At 38.6% G+C, this 13,075-nt stretch overlaps 1 protein-coding gene across 10 annotated transcripts in view; it reads left to right on the top strand.

The window, feature by feature from the left end:
* Window positions 1-13,075, top strand: part of RALYL (RALY RNA binding protein like) — a 408,271-nt gene that overhangs the window by 385,928 nt on the left and 9,268 nt on the right. For all 10 annotated transcript variants that reach the window (XM_074816694.1, XM_074816674.1, XM_074816683.1 and 7 more), the window contains one exon: window positions 102-280. In XM_074816694.1, coding sequence (XP_074672795.1) covers window positions 102-280 — 179 coding nt within the window. The remainder of the gene's footprint in view (window positions 1-101; window positions 281-13,075) is intronic.

Here is a 13,075-nt window from a genome sequence, read left to right as displayed (position 1 = left end):
ACAACTGGAGAGGGGAAGCTTACGTTTCTTCCTCAGAGCACTTTTCTTTGCCACCAATAGGAAAAGTTACTGAATCTCTATAGAGTATGTTTTCCTTACAGAAGCTCAAAAGAAACAAATGGAAGATAATGCTGATTTGATTCAAGAAGAATGCATATCAGAGAATGCAGATAACTCTACAGAAGAGCCAATTGAAGGAGGGCCAGATGCAGATGGGGATGGAGAAGATATGACTGATGGGATAGAGGAGGATTTTGATGAGGATGGCAGCAATGAGCTGGTAAGGAATAATCATGCCATATCTGTCTATACAGTTGCTACAAGTAACCACAGAGAAACAACAATCTGGGTTAACAAAACAAACTAACAGCAGCATTGTGATGGTCTGTAACTATGCCTAGTCCTACATTCTTCATAAACTGTAGTATAAGTTAAGCATAAGCCCTCTGAGGATAAACAAGAAAATATATTTTATTACACTTGGTGATTTTAGAAAGTAAATTAAATGTACTTTAAATTGGTTTACATTTATTATTTTGCATTTACTGAAATGTAGATGAGAAAGGAAAATATGGTGTGCTTTTTTTTTTTTTTAACTGGAGTATTTCAAAATTAAATAAGATTCTAGAATAGAGAACTTTCTCATTATGGAGAACTTTCTCATTAGTAAACAGGTGCTCACCCATAATCCTCAATCCCTGTCTTCCATGTGTATCTTCTGCAGGCTGTGTTGGCAGCTACAGATTTTTTTAGTGGAAGGATTTTTCCTTAAGAAATGTTTGGCTAAGTAACATTTGGGTTTTCAGCCTGAGCCTGCACCTTTCATGAAATGTCCATCATGTTCTTAAACCTCTAAGTTCTTCTCATGAATAATTAAAAATTATTTTGAAATTCAGATTTATACTTTTTTATTAATTCCTAATAAGAATGGGTCAGTCACATTGTTTTAGACTCTAATACTCTCCCTCTCTTCCAGGCTTTCATATTTTGCTTTGAGTAGAAATCACTTCTGTTGCTCAGTGTCACTGTCCCTGCTTGTTTTAACACACATGTGATCATGTGTACACTGTCAAAATCATTCAGTGAAGCCAACAGAAGTCAGTCAGCAATGGGCACAGCTGAACCAACGCCCAGTCTGGGGTAACAGGGCATGTGAATAACCAGTATTTTGTACTGCTTACTGCAAATGCAGTTTAAACCTACTGCTAATTTGAGGGCTGTGTCTCTTTAGCCAGCACAAGGCCCTTGAATTTATACATCCTGAACAACATTGTGCCCAGGAGAAGCTACTACAACCTGAATCCCTTCATCTTTTAACATGTGATATAGATGTCACTTTTTCCCAAAGGAACAGATTCTCCTGTACAGATATGAGGGATGTCTGTAAATTGCCACTCTGAATTTGTAGGAAGTTGAAATCTTGTAATGAATAAATAGTTGTAAATATAATATCCCACGATGGATAGTACCTGATCAGCTGAAGTGATATCAGCAATAGGGGTGATCACAGTTTAACAAGACTGGTGGGTTTTGCACTAATTAGGTGTTAGACCCCTACTGCAGACAACTAAGTGGGGAAGTTAACATACAGTATATTAGCCTTTGATTGTGCAGTGTTGTCATTTCACCCTGTGGATATGACATATTTAGCATATATCTACACTATATAATGAAGCATGATGTAGAATAAATTTTTAATCTAACAAAGGCCTAAGCAGGAATGTTTCTAAAAAGCGAGCAGCACAGGAAGACTCCATTAGCAGTGAAAGTCTGGAATTTGCACATTGCTGCTTCCATGTTAAAAGACCTTTCCAAGATTTATGTTACAGAACTAGTTGAAGTGTGGTGTGTTGCAGACACAGCTCCAGAGAGAGCTCAGAGGTCTGAGACAATACATCTAAGGCATGAGGATGTACCAGCTCCAGTTTCTCTGCATGCCATTACTGAGCCCCTTGAGTGCCAGGAGGACGTGGCTCACTGCACATGGAGAGTGGTGTCCTCTGCCTTGCACCCTAACACTCATGAATTATATCCCTACAACCCCAACATGGTGGTAGCAAGGAAAGGCTAAGGAAGAGCACTTAAGTGCATTGTCTCAGTCAAGGACAGCCCGTCCCAGTGCCAGGGCAGTGGAGCCAGTCAACCTCCTGCGTTCCACCTTCCCAAACACTGGGATCCTCTATTTGAGAAGCTGCCAGTATTGTAGACTTTAAAGCTCAGAACCAAGATTGTCACTGTTGTAAAATCCTTGTGCTTTTCATCCTCCCTTGCCATTTTCCTCAAGCTTTGGAAGAGGCCACGTCACTTTAGTCTTCCTCCCTGCTACAATGGGATAATAACACTTTCTTTTGCAAAGCCTAGGGAGATCAGTGAATGAAAAACTGCAATGGATGGGATAAAGGATTGCTCTGCAAAGGATTACTTAAAAAAAATCTCAGGCAATGGGTGTTTCCCACAGAAAGGCAATTATAAATTGAACTGTGCATCTTCCCTCTACAGTTTTTACCCAAACACAGCAATATTGGCCAGTACTGTTATAATATGAAGCTGGTAGTTTATGATGTATATTGTAATTTAGTTTAGTTTTCACTTATACTGACACATATTCATATAGATATAATGTCCAATTCCTATAAATTTTACTTTCCACTCCAATCACTGATAGCTGTATAATGGGAAAGTCAATAAAAATACGATTAAATATATAGTGAATACCCTACTAGGAGTACTTGGGATTTCAGTCTGCTTCTACCCATTCTGTGCCCTGCTATCTGGCATTATTCTTGTTTTGTGAAAAGTAGATTGATAAGATTGTTATAAAACAAGAGGTCCTAACAGATGTTCTCCTGTTTTATGAAGATGAAGTTATTTAGGAAAAAGAGCTGACTAACACCAAATATGTCATTTTGGAATGGAGTCAGTTACGATTCATTTGAGGGGGAAAAAAAAGGTTTTTTAAGCATGAAGAGTGTTAAATATGAAAAAATTAGGACAAACTTTCCATGTGTAAAAACATAACCTTAGACTCAGAATAAGAAATACCCCTCCAAAGGGCATTTTTTAATGAAATCTACGATATTTTCCAAATAAAAAACTAAAGGGATTTAGGATGATGATGCAAAAAAACCCTTTTCTTTCATCACTAAGAGCAGCAAAGCAAATAGAACATTTGAAATGGGCATAGTTAATGTTCTGAAGTCAGTTCAACACCAAAAATTGGTTGCGAGTCCACTAGTCTGAAAAATATTAGAGGGAGAGAGGAACATGACTTAAATTTAGCTCTTAACCTTTTTTGCAGTGCTTCATCTCTAACTGTAAATCTCCTGCCAAGCCATTTGCCATAAACTTGCTGCAGGACTCTCTTTGCTGAACACAATACTGTTGTCTCTTTTTTGTTGTCTCTTTTTTGTTGCCTCTGTGACCAGCCCTGACTGTCAGTAAAGGGAAGTGTTCAATAAAGGCAGATAGGCTGTCAGAGTCCAGATGCTGCCAGAACGGGACTCAAAAATATATTTCTTTGCAAAGGAAGGGACTATGCAGGATGCATGCTGTGTGTTTAGGTTGTAGGATCCGTTCTTTAAATTCACACTCTGTCTATTTGGAGGAACAGGTTACTGCAGATTAACAGAGTGATGGCAGCTGTCCTCATGCCTGTTTTCAGTCTAGACCAACTGTAAAGACATGTGAAGTAGTTTAGCCTGCAGTCTGAGTTAAGTCAGGCATGGATTTAAGGAGGCTTTAGCCTCCTCATTTACCCGCCTGGCTGCACACACAAAACCACATCACATTCAAGAGCTGCACACCTTCTCCATCCACCATTTAGATCAGGATGCTGTTCATTCCTGCACTGTCATTTTCTATAGACTAAAGACATGCCCACAAACAGTCATTATGGCTCAGCTGAAGTGTGAAAAAGTTTTATGCCACAATAACTTGATTGCCCATCTGAACTCTAATTCAATACATGCTGCATTTGATCGTTAAACATCACCTCTTGGGAAAGTTTCTTTTGTACCAACTGTTTGCCCACTAATGTCTCTCAGTGAGTGTCTCCAGTGCTGCAGACACTCCGGCTTGAGGACCTTTTTAGAATAATCCCCAAAGACTTTTGCTGCACTGACATACTGAAGAGTTCTTTAAATGGTGATTTGAGATATATGATCCAGCTATGTATGGATATGTCAAATAATTGACTTCAACTTGCCGAGTGAAGAGTGTCATATGCTTCTCACCCACCTGCTCTGACACATTGGCCTTCCACTCCCCCTTGTACAAGGGCACGCAATAATATATTGTAGCTATATATATATAAAATAATCACTAACTTGGAATATATATCTCCTGAGCTTACTCTACAACTCATGCCACTTAACTGACCATCAGAGGTAGCTGGAGTGGATGAAAACTTCAGGTCTGTTTCCTTTGCTTCTTTTAGATAAAATACAAATAATTGTTTATCCCAGATTTTACTGGACCCACGAGTCAGGCTTTCTATCCACTCCTCGCATTGAACAGTTACTAGCTGCAGTGAATTAAAAATCTTTGTGTTCCTTCCTAGTGTGAACATATCCACTCTTATTGTTTTTAATCGAAACTGTCCCTCAACATAGCTGTGAAGAAAGAAACACACCTATCCCATCTTGCCTTACAGAAAACAAGCTCCTATGAAGAAAGATCTTCATGTTTACTAAATTCACCTCATACACAAGTCACAAACAGGCCAAAAATCATCAGAACACAAGTCATCAGTGATATGAAGCAGTTTTCAGATGCCTGCCATGGCTTTAAATTGTAAGGAGTGGGAAGGAAAGCCAATAACCTCCTCTTATTCCTGTGGCTGCAGTGCAGAGAGCAGAAAAGTCACCTTTGCAGCACAATCCGAAACATGTTTTGATATTTAAGAAGCAGCTTGGCCTCAGCACCTCTAAAACAAGCCCCTTCTTACTAGAAGTAGCATTAGCAGTGTGTGGCATGGCTGAGAGCATGCAAGAAAAGCATTTCTGAATTAGCATGTGTGTGGTGGTTTCCTTACTCTGTTGATTTAGCAGCTGTGCATCCCAGTGCAGGCCCAGAGCATTTCATATAACTTCTCTAAACTTGTTTCAAATGGTACTAATAGATCATCGAGGACGCACTGGCTCAAAATGAACTATAACTTATCATCGCAATCCCCTTGTAAATAACAAAGGTGACATCCGATTAATTAGCTGAAAGCCTGAAGTATTGTAGACTTGGGGAAAAAAATCACATTCAGCTAATGCTTAATAAAATGCCAACAAACTAATTAATTGGAATAAGTTATACACAAGCACTCATATCTATATTACATTGCCTGAGAAGAATAGCCTCTATCAAACTGTCAGCATTTCATAATAAATAACTATAATAATAATAGCACAGCAATGGTTCAGTGGTTAAGCATTCAGCAGAGCAAACAGTGTTTTCTGGTAAAGCATGTGATCCCAATGATTTCAAATACAATAGATTTATGGTGTCGTAACTCAGATCAGACTCTGTTTAGTGCTTGGCTGGAATTTGAAGGATATATTCACAGTTGCAGCATTGTGATTTTATGCTGGTGTAGCTACACTAAAAATAATGAAGCCACACAAGCATTAGATGGGAGTTCCACAATAATGAGTCACCTTTAATGAGATGTCTTGAGAGGCATTTTTATTAAATTATATCAGAAACAAAAGGTACAGAGACTGTGCAAGGCCCAGTTCTGGTTACAAATGTAGATTTACAGCAGTTATTTCAACAATTATAGTTCCCTTTCTATTAAGTATATTGCAGTCACATTTACCTCTTAAGAATATTTCCTTTGTACTCGTGTCCTTTTCTCCACCTCTGTACTGTATGTTTTCAGTCCAGAAACTGCTACAGACAACAAACTCAGGATAAGCCTCTTGTTGCACTGTTTCATTATGCAATAGTAAAAGCATTATGATATAATAATAGCTATATTTCTTGTGGGAATTGATGCAAATATAATTTAAATCAATGGAACCAACTAGTTTCCCTCTCCTATAAGTAGTTAAAGGGAAATTAATTTAATAGAAAGTCTGTATGAAACACTGAAGCTTTTTTTACTTCCATTATTTTGCATGAGAATTCAACAATGAAAATACTCAGCAGAGAGTAGAATAAGATCTACAGGAAATGAACAAAAATTTGTCTGATGAATTTCAAGTGGTTTAAGCCCAATTGTGCATATATCAAATAGCAAGATTGATCAAATATGTGACTGTGTGATAGGATTGATAGAACTTAATTTATTATTGTAATCAAACTGGATTTTTCATTGCCCTTTTAAATACTTCTTTTTTTCTGTCAATAGCATCAGGGCAGACCAGAATGATTCTTCAATTATGAGCAGAATTAGGCTGATTAGGCATGTCAAAAAGATCAATAGCTACTGTGACAATTTGCAGCTTGCTGAGTGCACTTATACAAAGTATTGCTTATAAAAAAAAAAGGACAAAACTAATTAATGGTAATGGCTGAAGTAATGTTGTGCCAGAAATCTTATTTAGATTACTTTAAATATCGTTGAGACCAAGCAAAATTTAGTCTTTTCGGTGCACTGAACATTTTGGGATTCATTGAAATCTTGATTTCAGTATCAGGGGAAACATGAAGCTCTTCACTCCTAAGACAAATGAATAGGTAAAAGATTGTGTTCACTTGATAAATACCAGTGCAAGATGTTTGTACTTGAGCAAGCTAAGAAAGTCACTAGGGGCAGCATACCCGACAGATACTAATGTGTTGTACCTTCCAAAGCTGCAGTAAATCTAATAACCTGTGACTGAAAAAATGGAGGAAGTAATAAAAGCATGTCATGAAATCAAAAATTGTAAGAAACTTCCTGACATGCCCTTTTGTTATATTTAATATATGCAATAGCACAGTAGGCGTATTGTTCACATGCTGTTGCATGAGCCATTGGAAAGGCCTTGCTACCAGCTCCTCCTCCCCTTTTTTCCTGACAGTTGATTTCTCAGAGGAAGACTTCCTAAGTGTGTTCAGGGTTTTAACCAGGTTACTCCTGACTGACTACATAATATTTTTCTAATTATTATTTACATCCTAACCCCTACATATCACACAGGAATCTGCAGAAAATGCAAGCACTGTTATCACGCACTTTGTGTCTCTCTTTCTACTAGACTTCCCTGCCTGTAATTGCATATTTGTAAAATGAATGAGCAAAATAATTTCCTTACCTTTCACATCTATTCCTCTGAATCTTCTCTATATTATTAGTCTTCAGTTTAAAACAAACCAAAACCTCAAAGCATAAAACTTTTAAAACATTTATAATGTAAATAATATAATTAATAATCTTACAGAGTCGATGCAAAAGTGCTTGAAAAGAATGTTTTTTTCTTCTGTTAATCTCTTTTTTAAACAAAGGATGGGGAATCAGGAAATCTGGATCCCATTCTCAGCTTTGCCACTCAGCCAATATGGTGGGCAATGTGCCTCAGCAGATCAAATGTGCATGTAGACTCAGACCCTCTTCCTGAGATCAGACCAACAGGTGCCTTTGACCCTACAGCCCACATGTGGGAAAGGAGCATTCCCCAAATATATGGTTTAAACTTATAAAAATGATATATTTTCCAGTCAAGAAAATTGCACATTTTATTTTTGACCATTGAACATCATTGAATATACTCTCCAATGAATCTTTTTCACTTTTTCCTTGCACTCTGCCATCAGTCTTGACCTGCTTGAAGTTTCAGTCATCATTTAACTTCCTACACTTTCTGCTAAGAACTATTAGCATGGCCTCTCTTTTTGCAGTCTATCTGTATGCAAGGCAAGTCTGGACAGGTCCCTTTAAGACCCAACTGGGTGCACATTAATAAAACCTGCCAGCAATTTCCAGCAAAATGCCCAGGCACACACAGCAAGAGCAGGAAAAGTGCATCCTCTTCTCCTACTCCCAGTCAATCCCACTGAGCACAGAAAAAACACCTATGTTCGGCAGTTTAAATGGGGTACGTCCTCTCAGAAAAAATAGATCAGTATAAATATTAAATGCGGAGGGTTTTGTTAGTTTGCTTTATTCCCTGAGAACCACTGTAAGAGCTGGTCACAAAATTATGGCATTTCAACTACCCTAGACAACCTGAAACAATGGCTGGTCATAGCCCAATGATGCATGAGACTAGTCCTAATTACACTTATTTAGCAAGTGCCTGTCAATACAGAGTACTGGTTTACATGTGGGATTTACAGACTCGTGAAAGTTTGGCAATATGTCTATTTGGAAACACTAGCACAGGAGATATCTTTGCACTATATGTGACAAATGAAAGAATTTTTAAGTATCTCTTAATGCGTTTTAATGTTTTTCAAAAATTGTCTAAGTGTTTTGCATCAAGCTCATACACTGCCTTCCTGTGGACCTGTGATTTGAAAGGGTAGCTTCTGTGCTTTCTCTGTTTGGGAGGGAACGGGGACTCTGATGTTTGTTGACCCACTGTCAGCAAATTTGTCATTATTTAGTATTCATTATTCATTTTTGTGCTGATATCATTTTGGGATGGGCTTTTTTTTTTTTTTTTCTAGGTAGGATGTTTATCTGAAGCTTTTTAGGCAAGAATAAGATAGTCATTGTGCTTGATGTTTTTGAGATATCAAAATATTTAATTTTAATGGCTCAGCTTCAACTGTCAAAAAACTGTTGTGCCTCCAATAAAAAATAAAAATAAAAAAAAAGAAAAAACCAAACCAAACCAACCAAACAAACAAAAAGAACAAAAAAACAACCAACCAACCCGTGAATTGATTCAGAGGCAAATAATGTTGTCAGATCAGGGCAAAAATTCTCTGACATGTAAACAAAATACTTGCCTAAATGAGATTAATTCCTCTCTGATATAACGTAATTGATTTTAATATTCAGTACTAGTGGCCTGGTTATATTTATTCTATTTAAGTAAATCAGAATTACCTCCACAGATTTTGCTAGCCTAAAATTTATGAGCATAGAGTCAACCTCTGAGTACAGTACAGAAACGAGGACAACTAAACACCACACAGAAGCAAACCTAGATCCCTTTTCAGAGGAGGGCAATGGTGGCTTATAAAAAAGATCACAAGCTTTTTGCTGTAACTTACGGCTGGTAAAGAAACATCAGATTTAATTGAAATAAATCAACACTTTAAAGATTGATTCCAGTTTCCACACATTAATATTTTTGCCAATGTAATTTTCACTGATTCTGGTGGAATCGCTTCTCTTTTACCTCCCTGTATTTTGGTTGACTCCAATAGACTTTGGATGACTTGTGAAAGGTGCTGGGTTGGGTTGGGTTAGGTTTGGTTCACTCATTATTCTCCAGTCCTGCACAGAGAGAACAGACATCAGAATAGTAACCCACCATAGATACCAAAGCAGAAGTATGAGGTACAGTAGGAAAGTGGTGAGAGAACAGGAAGGGGACATCGGTGTTTTCTAGGCTCTCACTGGGACACTGAAATCCTCCGCAACAACTCAGGCTGGCCATTGGGTCTGTCTTTGGCTATGGATTTGAGCCAATCAGCTTAATCCTCAAATATTTAGATTCAACTGAAATTGAGCAATTGCCATGCATTACACTTTTCCTGGTGTGTAACTCTTTGAAAGTAAATAGCTTTAGTTTTACAAAACACTCATAGAATCATAATCATTTACGTTGGAAAAGATCTTTAAGATCATTGAGTCCAACCATTAACCTAGCACTACCAAGTTTACCACTAAACCATGTCCCGAAGCGACATATCTACACATCCTTTAAATACCTCCAGGGATGGTGACAACCACTTTCCTGGGCAGTCTGTTCCAATGTTTGACAACATTTTCAGTGAAGAAATTTTTCCTAATATACAATCTAAACATTCCCCAGCACAACTTGAGGCCATTTCCTCTTGTCCTATCACTTGCTGACTGGGAGAAGAGACCAACACCCACCTCGCTACAACCTCCTTTTAGGTAGTTGTAAAGTGTGATATGGTTCCCCCTTGGCCTCCTTTCTCCAGGATAAACAACACCAGTTCCCTTAGCCACTCCTTATAAGACTTGTGCTCTAGACCCTCCACCAGCTTTGTTGACCTTTGGATGCACTCCAGCACCTCAATGTCTTTCTTGCAGTGAGGGCCCCAAAACTGAACACAGTATTCGAGGTGCAGCCTCAGCAGTGCTGAGTACAGGGGAACAATCACTTCCCTAGTTCTACTATCTCTGATACAAGCCAGGATGCTGTTGGACACCTGGACACCTGGGCACAATGCCAGATCATATTTATCCAGCTGTTGACCAACACCCCCAGGTCCTTTTCCTCCAGGCAGCTTTCCAGCCACTCTTCCCCAAGCCTGTAGCATTTCGTGGGGTTGTTGTGACCCAAGTGTGGGAGCCAGCAATTAGCCATGTTAAGTCTCATACAATTGGCCTCTGGTCATCAATCCAGCATGTCCAGATTCCTCTGTAGTACCTTCTTAGCCTCAAGCAGATCAACCCTCCCACCCAACTTGGCATAGTCTGCAAACCTACTGAGGCACCCTCGATACCCTTGTCCAGATCATTGATAAAGATATTAAACAGAAATGGCCCCAATACTGTGCCCTGGGGAACACCATTTGTGACAGATGCCAACTGGATTTAACTCCATTCACCCACACTCTTTGGGCCCAGCCATCCAGATGGTCTTTTACTCAGCAAAGCTGTGGTGGTTTAGCCCCTGCCAGGGTCTGAGACCACGCGGCCGCTGCCCCTCCCCCACAAAGGGAGTGAAATACAAAGCCCCAAGACTGAAATAAGGAAAGGTTTAATACAACAGTGCAATAGCAACACAACCAACAATAACAATAACAGTAATAGTGATAGCAATTAACAGAGCAAAATAGCCACCAAATACAGCAGTTTGAAGCACGATGTACAAAACCACGAGTGCACCGCGCTCCACGCCAGGAAAAATGTGACCTGCCAGGATGTGACGTCCACATGGTATCTGAATAACCCGGCTAGAGCTCCCCCCCACTGCTGGGGAAACTTAACCCTATCCTGGTTAAACCAGGACAAAAGCATACACCCATCCAAGCCATGATCAGCCAGTTTCTCCAGGAGAATGCTGTAGGAAATGGTGCCAAAGGCTTTACTAAAGTCTAGGCAGACATCATCCACAGCCTTTCCCTCATCCACTATACAGGTCACCTTGTCACAGAAGGAGATCAGGTTAGTCAGGCAGGACCTGCTCATTTCACAGGCTTTATCAGTATGCTTGAGCCTCAACAATGTTGAATGAAAAACCCTCAGAGGAAACATTTTTCTGTCAAAAGCCTTCAGGCAAGTAAAGAGGGGTAAACATTGAAAAGCCAAAAGGTTGTTATTTTTGCATCTAAAAAGACACAAATTTTAAATCTTTTTTTATTTTTTCAATACAAATTGCAGAGCCACTGCAGTTAGTGACCCAACTATTCCAAAAGGTCTGAATTTTTTGAGAAAATATAAATGTGTTACTAAGAAGATTTTCTGCATGATTAATGCCAAAACATGAAAGGCAGATTGAATTTATCTGTACATAGGCATTTACGGACCTTGGAAAGGGAAGTTATTTAGAAGGTGATAGAACTGTAATTGCCATTTCAACAAAAGAGCAATCAGTGAAGAATAAAACAAGCTCAGTCTGCCAAAATGAAGATTTGGAAGTTAATCACATGCCATCTTAGCCAGCCTGTTATGCTGATACGTGTATCTGGGGTTTCCAAATTGTTGTTGCTATTGATTTCTAAAAGTACACTGCAGTTTTATAATGTCCTTCAAAAAGAGTAAGTTGTATTCCAGTCCCAATAAACAGAGAATCAAAGGGCTAAATTCTTCTCTGCTTCCTCTTTGCAGGGTTATACTAATCCCTTCTCAGCTATTAGATGATTCTGCATCATTTGCAGACCACAATGTAACTCCAAGTCCACCATCATGTTTCATAATTTTTATTTTTAAAGGAATGTCTCTTGAAATACTCATAAAACAAAAATGTTATGTACTACTATGCACTTCGCATTCAAATAAGTATTATGCAGGAAAATACCAAGCAAACCTGTTTAAAATAGGACCAGCTTTTATTGTCATTTCCATCTGGATCACATTCCCAAAGCAAGTCTTTCACAGGTAACTCTATATCCTCTATGTTTAATTGACTGTCTTAATTCAGTACAGTCTTGTCACCATTTAAGTATCTGTTGTGCATCATTGTTACTCTCATCCCTCTCCTCCTTCCTATGGTTTACCCTGAGCTTTCCCAATATCTCTGCCATCTCACATTAAATGCTTCCAACTGCTTCCTCCAGCAAGCTCTCCTCCTCTTTCTTTTTCTATTAATTTGCTTTTTACCTCGCTCCACCTGGTCTTTATGTTGAGTAAAACTTCTGCCTTCAAGTAACTGAAAAATCTGCCGTTGATTAGATAGGACATTTCTGATCTCATTACCATCATTGCATATAATTTCTTTTTCCTGCATGGGTGCAATTTGTTTTTTGATACCAATCTAAACTCTAATTTGGCAATACTGAGAAAGTTTAGCATGTGTTTTCTGTGTAATTAGTTTAAGGTAGTTCTCCTAGTAAGCTCCTACTTTCATATATTTTAAAAATATACTACTTAAAGTGTGGACATAGTGAGTGACCTCAGGATACAAGTTCCTAAACTGTGTGTTCAAACCCACACCCATGGCATTGATAGGACAATTTGCTTTCATATTAATACTAATTTCAAATTGCTTTCATATTAATACTAATGGGGCCACCGCCTCACACTGGGAAATTCCTACTCCCCACATCAAGCAGAGGATAATTCAGTAGGAATTTTATTCTAAAACTTCTTGACAGCACCTTGCATCCTAAAATCATCTCCACCATAGCATTTAGAATAATAAAGAATGACCCTTACCATGGATCCTTCTAGGACTCAATTAGACTTGTTTCTCATGGAACAAGCCCAATCCCAAGAAGCAGAAAACACCTAGTCGTCTCCAATGAGTCATACCTCTGGGAATTCGCTATGAATATCCATTCATATTCAGGGTTA

This window comes from Strix aluco, chromosome 1 (assembly GCF_031877795.1).
Source record: "Strix aluco isolate bStrAlu1 chromosome 1, bStrAlu1.hap1, whole genome shotgun sequence".
In the NCBI taxonomy this organism is placed as follows: domain Eukaryota; kingdom Metazoa; phylum Chordata; class Aves; order Strigiformes; family Strigidae; genus Strix; species Strix aluco.
The sequence above is the reverse complement of the archived record's forward strand: the minus strand, read 5'-3'. Positions and strand labels throughout refer to the sequence as shown.